Below are 15,617 nucleotides of genomic sequence, written 5' to 3' on the forward strand. Positions count from 1 at the left end.
CCTCTCACTGCTCCCACTGCCACTGCCCCCCAGCAGGCTGGAAGAAGGGGAGGGAGGCCTAGATGGGCCCCTGGGGAGTGCTCAGCCTCTGGGAACCATCACAGCAGGTGGACGGCCCGTGTCCCATGTCTATAAGTACCTGGAGCCCTGAAGTAACATGGGTGAGGCCCACAGACCATGTGCCTGAGCCCCAATTCCTGCTCAGGGTTTTTCCCAGGACCCCCGTTCTGGGCTGAGCTCCCACTCGCTCAGCCTGTTGGGCCCTCGACCCCATCCCCAGGGCCTCCTGCTTCCTCCTGGTGCCAACAGTCTGGGACAGCCAGGACCCTGGACAGTCCCAGGTGCCTGTCCAGAGCTACCTGTAGCCCGTCGGTCCCGGGTCCCGAGTCTGTGGCCCCATAGGTTGTGCCCAGGATCAGCCCGAAACACAGCACAAGGCTGTGGGCAAGGAGCGGGACTGAGCTTCGGGGTGAGGGTCTGAGGGGAAGGAGCTCAGGCCCCAGGCCAGGTCCACCGAGAGTGCAGCGGCATCCTCCTGGGTTCAGATCTGATAGGACGGACCCAAGTTGAGGACGCAGGGGACAGCAGGCCCAGGCAGGCCCAGTGGTCCCAGGACAGTCCAGGACCCATCCATCCCTGCCTGCTGCCCCTCCGGACCCCCAGAAGACGTCGGATCATCACAGCTCAGCAGGGCTGGCACTAGGGGGGCTGTGCCCAGAGACCCATGTGTGGCATCATAGGGCCCCTCGGCTGCCAGTACAGTGCCCTTGTTTCCGCAGCCCCCGGGTACCCCAGGTTTTCAGGGAGCCTGGCTTCCACCTTCCTGCCCATGACCCACTTGGAGCACCATGGAGAGAGCAGCGTCCTCTATGGGCAGCACCGTTTCTATGGGGCCCACAAAGGTGAGTGGGTATCAGCCTCACGGGCTGGGCATTGGGCCTCCCTCGGGTCAGGAACAGCAGTACTCTGGGTTTCCTGGCCCCACCCTGCCTGCCCTGTCCCGTCCTGCCAGCCAGTGCCCAAGGGTACGGGCCGCACCTGTCTCTTGGCATGGAGGGCCCTGGCCAAATGGGCACCTGCATGGGTCAGGGGGGCCTTCCGCAGATGAGAACACAAGGCCACATGCATGAACACCTTTGCATAGATGTATGTGCTTCTACATATATGTGCCTCCAGATACCAGCATTTTTACACACACCTGCATATGTTCAACCACATACAGGCACGCATAAAGGACATGTGCATAGGCATGTACTGCATGACTTGTCCTGAAGATACATGTGTTAGTCGTTTACATGCCAACAAGTACATGTTCACATGTCTGCAGCCTGCATGTGTGTGCACAAACATGTCTGTCAAGTGTGTGTAAGAATCATACAGCCACGTGTGTACATAGAATGTTTGTCTAGAATAATGGTCCTCAAACTATGGCCCGCGGGTCACATACTGTATTTATTCCCATTTTGTTTCTTCACTTCTAAATAAGATATATGCAGTGTGCATAGAAATTTGTTCATAATTTTTGTTTTTACTATAATCTGGCCCTCCAACAGTCTGAAGGACAGTGAACTGGCCCCCTGTTTAAAAAAGTTTGAGGGGGCCCGGAGAGATAGCACAGCGGCGTTTGCCTTGCAAGCAGCCGATCCAGGACCAAAGGTGGTTGGTTCGAATCCCGGTGTCCCATGTGGTCCCCCGTGCCTGCCAGGAGCTATTTCTGAGCAGACAGCCAGGAGGGACCCCTGAGCACCGCCGGGTGTGGTCCAAAAACCAAAAAATGAAAAACAAAAAAAATAAATAAGTTTGGGGACCCCTGGTCTAGAAGTACATACGTGTGCATGAAAGTGTGTCTGTATCATGTGTGTGTTTGTATCGTGTGGCATGTCTATACTGTGTGTGTGCCCTCATACACCCCTCCCTGCATGTGCTGGCATGTCTGTGCATATGTACATGTGTACGTGAAGCCCTGACTTATCTCCGTGGCCCCCCAGATAACTTCTACCTGCGGGACCTGCCGGCACAGCCCACGCTCCTGGCCGCCAATCACAACTTCCCAGGCGTGCCCCGCGCCCCTACTAGCCACCCGGTGGGTGCCTGCAGCCGAGAGTGGGGGGAAGCTGGCGCCCTTCCTAAGGGCCCCCCAGATCCCGACCGCTTCCTCCTGGGCAAAGAGAAGGCCAGCAAGACTGAGGGCAAGGAGCGGCAGGCGGTGGTGGAGACTGGCGACAAGGAGCCGCGGCACCAGCTGGTGCTGGGAGAGGCTGTGCCCCGGGGATCCTGCGAGGGCCGCCCTAAGCACCTGGCCTCCTGCCTGCTCAGCACCAAGATGCTGGGTGGCGAGGTGGGCAAGGGGGCGCTGGCGAGCTGCGCCGGGGGCATGCTGGTGCGGTCCAGTGTAGGCGTGACGGCCCCTGGGCGCTGTGCCAAGGAGGTGGTGGGTCCTGCGGAGTCCGGGCCGGCCTTCAGTGAGTGCCTGGAGCGGCGGCAAAACCTGCACCACGCCGCGCCCTACCCCGGGGCCTCGGCGCTGCCTGCCGGGCCGCCGCCTCTCAGCACGGCCTCCGGACACTTCCCCTGCCTGCAACTGCGCCCGGGCGCCGAGGGATTGTGCACGGTGCAGGACAAGCGGACCCGGGACCTGAAGGCCAGCGGGGCCACCTTCGTGCCTTCTGTGGGCCACCTAGGCGACAAGACTCACGCCTACCATGCTGCCGAGGCCTGCGCTGTCATGGGCGAGGCCAAGGGGCTGCACGTGGAAGGACCAGCCAACCCGCAGCACGCTGCACCCTATGGGGTCCCCTACGCCCACCTGAAGGCTGAGGGCAAAGGCGAGCGACGGCCGGGGGGCCTGGATGTGGCCCTTAGTCCGCGGCTTAAGGGCCTGGAGCACCTCCCTGGCACAGGCCCTGACAGCCTCTTCCCAGCGCTCCCCAAAGGTGCTCTGGACAAAAGCGGCTATTTGGACCTGCCTGCGCCTGCCCCGGACTGCGCCCGGCCGAGCCTCCAGGACCCCCTGGGCAGGAAGGGCCCCCCGGCCTGCTGCACTTTAGACAAGACCCCAGCCAAGGAAGGGTCTGTGGGCACCACGGCGGCCCAGAAGGTGGCCCGGATCCGCCACCAGCAGCACTGGGCTGCCTCTGAAGGAGAACCGCCAGGTGGCGGCGGGGCCGAGGCCAAGCGCAAGTCCCTGGAGCTGGCTTCTCTGGGCTACAGTGGGTCCCACCTGCCCCCCTGGAGCGTCCAATCCAGCCAGTCCGGGATGGCTGTGGGCGAGGAGCGCAAGTCCGGACCCTACCTGGACCCATTTGGGGGCAGCCTGCAGCCCCCTGGACTCCGGGCCCCAGAGCTGCCCGCCCCGCCCGAGGACGGCTCAGCCATGAAGAGCCTCCTCAGGTACAGCAACCAGGCCCTGGTGGTCGGACAGAAAACGCCCTTCGTGGGTCTGGGGACACTCAAGGCCAGCTGTGCCCAGCAGGAAGGGAGGCCCCCGGCCCCCAAAGGCCCTGGCCCAGCCCCAGGCGAGGTGGAAAGGCCAGACTGCGCGCGCAGCCGGGGCCACGAGGGCCTGCCCGGAGACACCACTGAGGTCCGGCAGCCGCCCGTGGGCATCGCTGTGGCCGTGGCCCGGCAGAAGGATCCCTCGAGCCGGCCTGAGACGGCCTATGGTGGCGGCACTGGGCGGCAGGGCCGGGTGGCCAACCCCTTCAAAGGTACGAAGCCACCTGAACCCTCCACCTGTTCAGGGCCACCCATCCAGCTAGAACCATGGCCCCCAGCCCCATCCTCTGCCTCTGACCCCACAGCCGCCGCTGGGCCACGTCCCTCGCACGCTCTGGACCTGGAGGCCGAGGACGAGAGAACGCGGCTGTGTGAGGACCACCTAGGGCTGGCCAGCCGGGAGCTGCTGCTGCAGTAAGGGGCTCCCCAGTGTGGCTCGGGCTCAGAGACCCCTGGTGGGTTGAGGCTGGGGCAGTGTCTAACCCCTGGCCCCTATGTCCAGGGACAAGGAGCTTGTGGACTTCCCCCGGATCCACCCGTCTGGGAGCTGCCCTGGAGACCTGGCCCCACACCTGGTGATCGCAGGCGGCTCCTCCCTGCAGGGGGCCCAGCTGTCTGGAGAGCCAGGCCCCCACCCACACCCCACACACGCGCCCTGGCTGCCTCGGACCCGCAGCCCCTCCCTGTGGATGGGGGGACATTCCTACGGTCAGTGCTGGGAACAGGGAGCGCTGTAGTAGGCAAGGGCAGCTCGGAGGAGGCCGGGACTGACTGCTCCTTCTGGTTCTATCTCCGCAGGTCTGGGACACCCCGCCCTGCACCAGAACCTGCCCCCCACGTTCCCCACAGGGGTGCCGGGCTCCATGCCCCCCGTCTTTCCCCTCTCGCAGGATGCCCCCGCCCAGCTGGTCATCCTGCCCTCGGAGCCCGCGCCCCACAGTGCCCCCCACACACTGGGTAAGGAGAGGGGTGTTGGGTGGAGGGAACGCAGGGGCTGGGGGCTCCCAGAGCCTTCCCCAGCACTGTCTCCTGTCTGCAGCTGACGTCATGGACCAGGCCTCCCTGTGGCCCCCCGTGTATGGGGCCCGGGGCCCCGCGCCCCACATGCAGCACCACGGCCAACTGCCCGTGTACCCCCGCACCCAGTTCCTGCGCCAGGACCTGTACACGCTGCCCACGCAGGCACAGGCGCACCCGCAGCCACGGGCTGCCCAGTTCCAGGTACCCGGCCCTCCCCACAGGCGATCCCCTGCCCATCTGCCATCCCCTTGGCCCCTGCTGAGCCTAGTCTCCCCCACCCCACGCACAGCGGAAGCCCGAGGACTCGCTGGAGATGGAGGCACCGCCCGAGAAGCCCCTGAAGCCCAGCCACAAGCCAGTTGCCTTAACCCCTACGACCAGGGGTGCCCCCTCGCCCGCTGCCCCCAACGCCGCCACCACAGGCCCTGCCCGCCTCTCACCCTGCTGCCACTCGCCCGCCCGCAAGGCCCCCACCGGCAGCCCCTCGGCTGGAACTGCCCTGCCTGGCTCTCAGGACCCCCGGGGTGGAGGACGGCGGCCCGACCTCCATGGCCTGGACCCAGGTGAGTGCAGGGGTTAAGGGAGAGTAATGGGGCTGCCCACGGAACCCCTGTATGGTCACTGCAGCAGGCCAAGCTCTTCTCTCCATCCTCTTCCCTGCCCCAGGTGGGCCCAGGGAAAGCCAGTGGGGCCTGGACACCAGGCCTGCTGGGGTGAGACCAGCCTGTCTCAAGCCAGTCCAGGGTGGGGTCCAGCCCACAGTGGGGGTCAGCTGGGCAGTGGGGCCCAACCCAAGAAGGGTCCTGGCCAGCAGTGAGGTCCCAGCCCACAATGGGGTCCACCCAGCAGTGTCTGGCCCAGTGCCCAGATCCAGGCCAAGGGACAGGACGACAGTTGCTCCATCTGGCCACTTGTCCTTGCTACTTCTCTGCCCATTAGTGGGGCCTGGGAACCCCGTTCTCTGGTTGACCAGGCCAGGCCAGACCCCTGAGGCTGTGGCCAGAGCTGCCTGGGGTTCCCTAGCCGCGCCCCAATTCCTGACTGCCCTCCCACAGGCCTCGCTGCTGGGTTCACCTGCGCTGAAGCAACGTCTGCCTTCTCCCTGCCGCCCCCCTCACTCGCCTCGGCCCTCCCGGACCCTGACACTATGCAAAGCACCGGCCCTGGGGAGCCTCCTGAGCCCCCGAGCACCTTCTCCCCTGGGGAGCCACCCCACAGTCCCCGCAGCCTAGAGGAGCCTGGACTGCCCTCGGGGGCCAGGGAGCCCTCCTCGGACCTTGCCATCACACCCCACCCTGCAGAGCGGGGCTCCCCGAGGCGAGCTACGGACTCCAGCCCCCCAGAGGGGTCTCAGGAGAGGCCGTGTGGGGTCCCCGTCCAGGGCAGCTTGGACAGCCCTGCTCAGGGAGACGCCCTGGGGGGCAGGACCGCGGGGAGTGGTGTGCAGGGCTCACCCCCAGGTGGGGGCCTGCAGGATGTAGCCCCCGAAGAGGCTGGACCCGAGGATGAGGAAGACGACAAACACTGGGGGCCACAGCCCCACCTGCTCGGGGCTCTCTCGGGCCTGGACTCCCTGGTGGCTGCCACCATCAGCCTGGGGGACCTGCCTGTCTCTGACCCTCTGGACCCACCGCCCCCTGCAGTGCCCCCACCCGCTGCAGCACCCTTACCCTCGTGCCCTGGGACCCCTGGAATCGCCCTCCTCAGTGAGCTGGCTGACCTGGAGCTGCCCCCGCACAGGAGCCTGCAGGGTGAGTCACCGCAGGTGCCGCTGCCCTGATTCAGTTACTGTCCACATTGGGCAGCCGGGGGTCCCCACTGTGGATTGGGGTCCATGGCTGCTATGGACAGGTCCAGTTCCTACTGCTAGGGGGAGCTCTGCCCCGGGAGCAACTCCCTCCAGTAGAACTGTCTCAGGGGAGCACTGACCCCAGGAGGAGCAGAGTACTGTTCCTATTGCCAGGAGGCGCGCTACCCCAGGGGAGTACACCCTCCAGGAGGAGCACTGGCCCAGGGAGCACTCCCTCCAGTAGGAGAACTGTCTCAGGGAGCACTCCAGTGGGAGAACTGTTTCAGGGGAGCCCTGACCCCAGAAGAAGCAGAGCACTGTTCCACAGTGCTGTGGCATGTGAGTCACCTGTGGGCCAGCTGGCATGTGTGCGTGTGTGTGCTTTTGAGTACATATATGTGTGTTCCTGAGCTCATGTGCGTATGCACATGTGAGAGTGGGGGAGGTGAATGCATCAGCACTGTCGGTGTGTTTCTACATTTACGTATATGGATGTGTCTGTATGTGTGTGTCAGTGATTGGATGTGTGTCCGTGTGAGTACATGTGCGTACTTGTGCGTGTTTGTTTGTGTGAGTGCCTGTATGTAAACAAATGCATACATGTGTATGCCTTGTGGGTGGGTGTCTGTAAGTCTAAGTGTGTGTGGGTCCTTACGTGTGTGGATGTGAGGTTGTATAGCTAAGTGTATATGGGAGAGTGAATGTGAGTCCATGCGTGTGGCAAAGTGCAGAGCTGGGCCTTGCAGGGTCAGGAACGAAGCCCTCAGGAAGGGCTTCCTCAGGAACGGGCCCTCGGGAAATGGCCCGGCTGTGATGCCGCCTGACCCAAGGCTGTGTAACTTGGCCTGCAGTGCTGGTTCCCTGCCTGGCTGGTTGTCAGTAGGGTCCTGAGACTCCCACAGGGCGGCAGTTTCTTGCTAGGAAGGTTGGCCTAGCTCCCCCCCATGCACCCCAGTCTGGCAGACCCTGTCCTTGGCATGGCCGCTGGGGGGCACCGCTGGCTCACTGCCCCCTGTTCCCGCAGAAGAGGACGTGCTGGCCTTCAACCTGCAGCGCCTGGCCACGCTCGCCTCGGCCTGGTCGCTGGTGGAGGCTGCAGGCCTGGACCCCAGCACCCCCGCCACGCTGCCCGAGCCAGACCCCAGCAGGGCCCCCACAGTCACCCCACGCATGCAGATCCTCCGGCGCAAGGACACGTGGACCCCCAAGATCAAGCCTGTGAGTGGGGAGCGCCCGCCCGACACGTCTCAGGAGTTCATGGAGCTCTTGTGCTCTGCCCCCTTCATGTGGCCCCTGTGCCCTGCCCGCAGGTGTGCCCCCTGAAGGCGGCCATCGAGCAGCTGGACACACAGGAGGTGGCCATGCGGGTGCAGCTGGCAGAGCTACAGCGACGCTATAAGGAGAAGCAGCGAGAGCTGGCGCGTCTGCAGCGCCGGCGGGACCATGAGTATGAGGGGCAGGGTCCATGTACGGGAGTGTGTGAGCTGGCCTGGGTGGGAAGGGTAAGGCCTGGTGCACGGGCAGGGGTGAGGAGAGGCTCCTGGGGGAGGGCAAGGGGAACCCCGGAGAGGACTGCAAGGTGGCCTGTCTCTGACCCCACCCTCCTGCAGGCGAGAGGACGGTTCCAGGAGTCCAGCTCGGCGCGGGCCTGGCCGGCCCCGGAAGCGCAAGTTCTGCAGCCTGTTGCCCGGCACCCGGCTCCCCAGGGCAGAGGGCAGGGAGGTCAGGTAAGCGGGGTGGCCTCCCCTGTCCCCGCTTAAGGGTGTCCCCGGCCTGACCAGCGCGAGGAGGCCAACCTCCCTCCCCCCCCACCCCCAGCAGCCGTGTAGCTCTATCCTTCGGCGCAGGCTCCGGTGGCGCTGAGCTCCCGGCCGGCGGGATAATTGTCCTCCTCCCGCAAATTGCCTCTCCCGGCAGGCCCATTTGCATAAATCCTCGTGCTCCCCCAAACGGGATTGGCGCGTGCAGTGCACTGCATCAATCCTGATGATCTGGTAATAATAGTTAAATCGGCACTAAATGGTTCCTTCAATTAAGACAGAGGCAAAAAATTAATCTCAGGGCTTTATGTCACAAAACATTAGTGAGTGCAGGGAAGGGGACGGCGTCTGCAGGCCGCGGGGAAGGGACCCACCGTGTCTGGGCCCCCCTGCTGTCCCCCCCAGGGCTCCGGAGCACCTCAGAGAAGCAGCCATCCGGGGGTCGGGAGGGAGGGTCCCTCCACTCCAGGAGGTGCACCCATATGCCATATGCTGGGAGAGAGGTCATCAGCCACTTCCTGTGTGGGGCTCCCCCTCCATCCGTGGATGTGGGGGGCCAGAGACTAACTGTAGCCACCCAAGCAGGAAGGGGGAGGGTCACCTCTGCTTCCTGGGCACCAGGACTCGTCCAGTGTGGGGTGGGTGAGCCCTGAGTCAGCAGGTGCGGGGAGTTGGGTGGTGAGGACAGGGCATCCAGAGTGGCCCCTGTACTTGAGTCAGGAGGGGCGGGTGGAGATCAGCAACCTGGCCTGAGCTTGGGCCTCAGAGCCCCCAGGGGTCTCTACTACTGCTCCCTGGCACAGTCCATTCCAGCTGGGCCCTGGACCGGGGTCAACAGGGACACTGGGCAACCCTAGCCCACAGCTGGGCACGTGATGGATCTGGATGGGACCTGGGCTCAGCCTGTGCAGGAGCTGCTGACAGGGCTGGAAGCAGGGAAGCCTGTGCCCGCCCCATGCTTATCTGCCCACATGCCCCTGCGCTCTCTCTCAGGGCCGTGCGTTCCAGCCTGAGCCTGCTGTGTGCGGAGCTGCGGGCTGACGATCCCCCCACAAAGCGCAGCAAACTAGAGAAGCTACAGTCGGTCTCGGGGGTGAGTCCAGGCTCCTGTGTCCCCAAGGCCACACAAGCAGTGCTGCACCCGGAGGGGCGTGGCGCCCCTCTGGGAGAAGGAGGTCCAGGTCTTGCTGCCCACTCACCACCCTGGCCCGTGGCCGCAAAGACCCCCTGTGCCCCTCTCAGAGCTCCAACAGCTCGGCAGGGTCCATGACAGCACCTCCTCCTGTTGCAGGAACGGCTGCGGTTCAAGGGCAGCGCCCAGAGGGAAGCAGCGTCTTCGGCTGCCCCGCGGGAGCCCAAGGCCAGGACTCGGGGGCTGCCCACCAGCCTCAGCCCCTTCCGGAGGAGGGAGGCCCCAGGTGGACGCGTGCGGAAGAAGCCGCCCCGAGCCAGGACCGTGTCTGCAGCAGCACGGGGCCCACAGCCCGGGGCGGATGCCGGTAGCCGAGCTGCATCCAAGTTCCCAGCCCGGCTGGCAGTGGGCAGTGCCCATGGGACAGGCAAGTTGCTAGGCACGGGCAGGTGGGGCTGGGGGACTGGGCAGCGGCAGGGACAAGCACGTGTGTCCATGCTGGTGGGATGGAAGTGGGCAGGAAAGAACCTGGGGTCCTCAGCGCCCCCGGGCTCACAGTTGACGATGTTCAGGCTACACCTCGTCCCCTCTAGGCAGTGGCTGTGACAGTGAGAGTCGCGAGGGCTTCCTGGGGTCCGAGCTGGTGCTGCAGGCGACGGCTGGCGTCTCTCCATCGTCGGTGGTGAAAATGGAAGCCAACCGCAAGGCCAGGAAGAAGGAGGAACGGCAGGGCCTACTGGGTGAGCACCGGGGCAGCAGGAGCCATTCTGGACCCGCATCCCACAGCCCTGACCATGCTCGCCTTTACCGCCTCTTCCTGCAGGGGCCTGCCGGCTCTCCAGTCCCGACAGCGAGGTCAAGATCAAGAGGCGGACCGTGAAGGGCAAGGTGGGCTCCAAGCTGGCTCGGGCACCGGGGCGCAGGCCACCATGCAAGAAGAAAGGCCCAGGACCGACAGTGGCACTGGGGGCCTCGTCCAGGGATGCCTTGTTTGGCAGCACGCGGGGCTTCTCACGACGGCAGGAGGGCACACTGGCTGGGGAGCGCCTTAAACGGGCAACACGCAAGGGCGCGGCACTGCAGCCGGGCCTGCGGGTGAGGGTCAGCGGGCAACTCGGGAGGGAGGGGGTACAGGGATATGAGCCCGGGCCTGCCCACTTACCGCCTGCCACCCCTGCCTGCAGCGCAAGAACGGCGCCCTGACCATCGCCCTCTCTCCACGCAATGCCAAGGCCATCCTGGGGGCCAGGAAGCTGGGCAAGGCCAAGGGCACAGTGGTCCGCCAACAGGTACCTGCAGTTCCTGCCCATCCCCATGCTGCGCCCTGCCCTGGCAGGCACGAGTGGAGATGGGCCTGTCCCCTAGGGCCCCGCCGTGCCCCTCTCCACGCTAGGTCCCTGGCCCTGAATGGAGCCATTCCTATCCCCTAGGGCCCAGGCCGTGCTGTGAGCCGGTTGCTGCAGAGTTTCGCGCAGGACAGAGACTTTCGCTTCGACACCAGCAGCTTCTCAGAGGAGGAGGATGAGGACGAGGAGGATGATGAAGATGAGGAGGCGGGGCCCCTGAGCGCAGAGCAGAGCGCGGCACTGGGTGAGCTGGTCTGGGCCTGGCGATGGCAGAACGGCCAAGGGATATGCAGCACACGGAGGGTGGGAGTGCAGATGGATGGAGGTGGGGCAAGGCAGGGCAGGGTATTTGGGCGCTGACACACACCCACACCCATATCCCAGCGCGCTCCTGCACCATCCACGAGGAGGACCTGCAAGACGGGCTCCCGGTGCTCATCCCCAAGGAGGACCGGCTGCTGTACGCGGGCAGTGTGCGGACTCTGCAACCTCCAGACATGTAAGTACAGCGGGCGATTACAAGTGGGGTGTGTGGGCACCTCAGCGGCTGCCTCCGCGGCTCATGCTGGTGCCCTCAGTTACAGCATCATCATCGAGGGCGAGAGAGGAAACCGCCCGCGGATCTACTCCCTGGAGCAGCTTCTGCAGGAGGCGGTGAGTCCCGGCCCGAGGGATCCCATGGTGCCACCTCACCCGTCCTGGGCACCCGCTCATGCTGCCCCTGTCCCCAGGTCCTAGACGTGCGGCCTCAGTCCAGCAGAGCCCTCCCGCCGGGCACCAGGGTCTGCGCCTACTGGAGCCAGCAGTCCCGCTGCCTGTACCCTGGAAGTGTGGTTCGGGGTAAGCCTCAGGGGTCCCTGCCTGCCGGGTTGCTGGTGGACAGTCTCACAATAGGGCTGGGGCCGGTTCCTGGAGGTGGGGGCCCCAATGCCACCCTGGGCCCCCAGGTGAGCTCCTGACCCTAGGTGGGGTTCTGAAGTGTGACGGATGAGGCCACTGCAGGTCAGAGGTGCCCTGGGGGGGCCAGAGTGAGAGCACAGCAGGGGAGGACATTCGCCTTGCACGCGGCCAACCCAGGTTCGCTCTCCAGCATCTCATAGGGTCCCCCAAGCTTTCCAGGGGTGATCCCTGACTGCCAAGTGTGACCCCCCCAAAATATGTCCTGGGGCAGTGGATGAGGATCCCTTACCCACACTCGCTCTGGCTGCCCACAGGTTCATCCAGCGATGAGGAGGAAGACCTCGACTCGGTAGTGGTGGAATTTGACGATGGTGACACGGGCCACATAGCCGTGTCCAACATCCGGCTGCTACCCCCCGACTTCAAGATCCAGTGTGAGTCCCGGGCCACCTGCCTCACCTCGCCCCGCCTCATCCCTGTCCTACCTGGCTGACACGCTGCTCCCCACAGGCACTGAACCCTCACCTGCCCTGCTGGTGCCCAGCAGCTGCCGCAGAACTAAAAAGGCAGTTTGTGAGGCTCCCCCGCCCAGCGAGGCCTCTGCCCCCAGCCTGTCCCCTAAGACGCTCGATGGCCCAGAAGCTTGCAAGGTCGCTGGGAAGAAGCCACCCCGGAGAGACAGAGCCGGTACTTGGGGGCAGGTGTCCGGGAGGTGCTGTGGGTCTGGGTAGGGGCCTGGTAGGGGGCCACTGTCCACTTACACTGGCCGTCCCCGTCACCCGACAGGCAAAGTGGAGCTGCTCAATTCAGGTGCCAAAGCCCCATCGGGGGTCTCAGACCACCTCCTGGGCCGGCGCAGTGGCCCCCTGCTGAGCTGGTCAGTGGCTCAGACCAAGCGGAAGGCGGCAGCGGCAGCGGCCAAGGGCCCAGGCATCCTGCAGAACCTCTTCCAGCTAAATGGCAGCGCACGTCGGCTACGGGCCCGTGAGGCCTTGTTCCCAGTGCACAGCGTGACCGCGCCCGTGTTCGGCACTGGCTTCCGAGCCGACTCCTTCAGCAGCCTGGCCAGCAGCTATGCACCCTTCGGTGGCGGCACGACCACTGCCCAGGGCCTCCCCGGGGGCGCCCATAGGCTGCTGCGGGCCAAGAAGGCAGAGCGGGCCGAGGCTGAGAAAGGCGGGCGGCGGCGGGTCGGGAGCGAGTTCCTGGTCAAGCTTGACCACGAGGGAGTGACCTCCCCAAAAAACAAAGCCTGCAAGACGCTGCTGGCAGGCGACAAGGGACTGGCACCCAAGCTGGGGAGGCCACCAGCCAGCCCCAGCTACACACACCCAGCACTGCTGGCCAAGGACCGGAAGGGCCGGGCGCCCATCCACCCGCTGCCCATGGGGCTGGCCCTGCGCAAGTTCTCGAGCCAGGCCGAGTTCCCGCTGCCCTGTGACAGTGACTGCCACAGCTCCTATTCGGACGAGGAGGAGGAGGATGCACCCGGGCTGGCTCCCGGCGTGCCTGCACGCTTCCTAGCCCGCCTCTCCGTCTCGTCCTCATCGTCCGGCTCGTCCACCTCCTCGTCGTCCGGCTCCCTGTCCACCTCCAGCCTCTGCTCCTCTGACGACGGCTCGTCCTGCAGCTCCGACGAGGACGAGGACCCGACCCTGCTTCTCCCACGCTGTCTCTCGCACCCTGTGCCCACCCTCCTGGCCCAGCCCGAGGCCCTTCGGCCCAAGAGCAGCGGCCCCCACGCCCACCCTCAGCGATGCTTTCTGTCCCGAGCTGCGGTGGCGGGCGGAGCGGCAGGCTCTGGCCCCAGCGGGGGCGGGAAGGCCGGGCTCAAGCGCAAGGAGGCCTTGAGCTTCTCCAAAGAGCTGCCCCGGAGGCAGCGGCTACCGTCTGTGGAGAACCGGCCAAAGATCTCCGCCTTCCTGCCCGCCCGGCAGCTCTGGAAGTGGTCTGGGAGCCCCACGCAGGTAAGGCCCTGGCCCACCCTCCCTGCCCCATCCCAGCCCTCTCCTCGGATGGGTATCCTGGTTCTAAACTCAACCTTAGAAAAGGGAAACTCGGGGCCGGGCGGTGGCGCTAGAGGTAAGGTGCCTGCCTTGCCCGCGTTAGCCTTGGATGGACCTCGGTTCGATCCCCCGGTGTCCCATATGGTCCCCCAAGCCAGGAGCAACTTCTGAGCGCATAGCCAGGAGTAACTCTTGAGCGTTACCGGGTGTGGCCCAAAAAAAAAAGAAAAGGGAAACTCAGGGCCTGAAAGATAGCACAGCGGTAGGGCATTTGCCTTGTATACTGCCAACCCAGGAGGTGGTGGTTCCATTCCCCGCATCCCATGTGGTGCCCCGAGCCTTGAGTGTAGAGCCAGGAGGAGCCTCCTGAGTGCCACTGGGTGTGACCCAAAAACAAAAAACAAAAGAAAAAAGAACACAGCAGGGAGGGCCATTGCCTTGCATGCGGCTGGCCTGGGTTCAATCCCCTGCCTTCCTTGTGGTTGTCCTACCAGGAGTGAGCTCTGAGACAGAGCCAGATGTGACCAAACCAAGCCAAAAAGAAAAGAAAAAGAAAAGAAAAGGGGAATGTGGGGCCAGAGTCATAGTAGACTGGGAGGGCACTGGCCTGGCACACAGCTGATCCAGGTCTATCTGTGGTCCCAGGCCTTGCCAGGTGTAAGCTCTGAGTATAGGCAGACGTGGATAAGAAGTCAGAAAGACAAGGGGTCTGGAGTGAGGGCAGCCGCCCACCTGTGTCTGGGTGGACACACGGGGCCCTGTCCCTGGAACACCCCACACACACACCGGGGCCTGGGCACTGCCTCTCCCCAGGGCACAGCAGGATGGGGGCACTTGCATGAGACCGCCATGCTCTGGCTGTGGATCCTGGCCCCCGCCTGGCAGTTTTGTGGGTCTAGGTGCTTGGCGTGGGCCAGCTAACACTGCAGGTGGTGTGCCAGGCTACAGACACTGTGTTCCCCTCTCCGGCCCTGCAAGGTGGTCTGCCGTCCTTGCACTCCGGGCCAGGACTGCGCCCATGCCATGCCGCCCTCCACCCACACCCCAGACGATGCCTCCCGCGACCCGGGCGGTGCTCCCTGCACGTGCACCCTCCGCCTCACCCCTTGCCCCCCTCGCAGCGCCGCGGCATGAAGGGCAAGGGCCGGAAGCTCTTCTACAAGGCCATCGTGCGCGGCAAGGAGACGCTGCGCGTGGGCGACTGCGCCGTCTTCCTCTCGGCCGGGCGCCCCAACCTGCCCTACATCGGCCGCATCGAGAGCATGTGGGAGTCGTGGGGCCGCAACATGGTGGTCAAGGTCAAGTGGTTCTACCACCCGGAGGAGACGCGGCTGGGCAAGAGGCAGAGCGACGGCAAGGTGGGTCGGTGCCGGGGGCGGGGTGATGGAATGAAGCTGGAGGTGACGGCGGGTGTGGGTGCGGGGGCGTGGCTCTGTCGAGGGGCGGGGTCAGGGTGGGCGGGGTTAGTGTCGGGTGAGACAGCGGCTGCCTTGACTGACGGTGGAGCCATATAGGGCGGCCAAGGACGGGTGGGCGGCGCCAGTGTCTGGGGGCGGGGCTACGAGGGTGGTTTTTTGAATGAGGGGCGGGGCCTGGCGTGGAGGCCGGGTCCTGATTGGCGGCCGGGCCGGCCCGCGGCCACGCCCCCGCCCCCCGCAGCACGCCCTGTACCAGTCTTGCCACCAGGACGAGAACGACGTGCAGACTATCTCCCACAAGTGCCAGGTGGTGGCGCGCGAGCAGTACGAGCAGATGACGCGGGGCCGCAAGTGCCAGGACCGGCAGGACCTGTACTACCTGGCGGGCACCTACGACCCCACCACCGGCCGCCTGGTGACGGCCGAGGGCGCGCCCATCCTGTGCTGAGCCCGGCGGTCGGGCCTCTCTCATTCCTTCCTTTCCCGGGGCGCGAGGTGCGGGGACCAGCGGCCGGCGCCCCGCTCTCGGCTCGGCAGGTGACAGACGAGATTCGAATCAAGCCATATTGTCCCTAGTACCTCCGACTGCCCCCAGCAGGGAAGGCAGAAATCAGGTGTGTCGCCCTATTTATTCTCGATGTAAATATGTATTTTTGCGGGGAGTCTCACGGGGAGCCGTGGCGGGAGCATCTCCCCACGGGCGTGGCGAGGGGCGTGTGTGCGGGCACACGGGTGAGTGCGTGAGTGTGTG

General features: G+C 65.1%; 1 protein-coding gene across 1 annotated transcript in view; it reads left to right on the plus strand.

Moving 5' to 3' along the window:
• The window catches only part of BAHCC1 (BAH domain and coiled-coil containing 1), a 29,184-nt gene extending 13,870 nt beyond the window's left edge, over window positions 1-15,314 (plus strand). The window contains exons 3-27 of the mRNA XM_049776132.1: window positions 780-902; window positions 1,989-3,707; window positions 3,801-3,909; window positions 3,998-4,203; window positions 4,294-4,452; window positions 4,535-4,716; window positions 4,805-5,078; window positions 5,571-6,280; window positions 7,334-7,522; window positions 7,615-7,751; window positions 7,915-8,031; window positions 9,058-9,157; window positions 9,356-9,627; window positions 9,794-9,936; window positions 10,020-10,291; window positions 10,381-10,485; window positions 10,627-10,786; window positions 10,927-11,041; window positions 11,121-11,196; window positions 11,274-11,382; window positions 11,757-11,876; window positions 11,953-12,129; window positions 12,229-13,409; window positions 14,570-14,806; window positions 15,108-15,314. Coding sequence (XP_049632089.1) covers window positions 780-902; window positions 1,989-3,707; window positions 3,801-3,909; window positions 3,998-4,203; window positions 4,294-4,452; window positions 4,535-4,716; window positions 4,805-5,078; window positions 5,571-6,280; window positions 7,334-7,522; window positions 7,615-7,751; window positions 7,915-8,031; window positions 9,058-9,157; window positions 9,356-9,627; window positions 9,794-9,936; window positions 10,020-10,291; window positions 10,381-10,485; window positions 10,627-10,786; window positions 10,927-11,041; window positions 11,121-11,196; window positions 11,274-11,382; window positions 11,757-11,876; window positions 11,953-12,129; window positions 12,229-13,409; window positions 14,570-14,806; window positions 15,108-15,314 — 7,199 coding nt within the window. The remainder of the gene's footprint in view (window positions 1-779; window positions 903-1,988; window positions 3,708-3,800; window positions 3,910-3,997; window positions 4,204-4,293; window positions 4,453-4,534; window positions 4,717-4,804; window positions 5,079-5,570; window positions 6,281-7,333; window positions 7,523-7,614; window positions 7,752-7,914; window positions 8,032-9,057; window positions 9,158-9,355; window positions 9,628-9,793; window positions 9,937-10,019; window positions 10,292-10,380; window positions 10,486-10,626; window positions 10,787-10,926; window positions 11,042-11,120; window positions 11,197-11,273; window positions 11,383-11,756; window positions 11,877-11,952; window positions 12,130-12,228; window positions 13,410-14,569; window positions 14,807-15,107) is intronic.
• Window positions 15,315-15,617: the final 303 nt, after the last annotated feature.

This window comes from Suncus etruscus, chromosome 1, assembly GCF_024139225.1.
Source record: "Suncus etruscus isolate mSunEtr1 chromosome 1, mSunEtr1.pri.cur, whole genome shotgun sequence".
Taxonomy (NCBI): Eukaryota; Metazoa; Chordata; class Mammalia; order Eulipotyphla; family Soricidae; genus Suncus; species Suncus etruscus.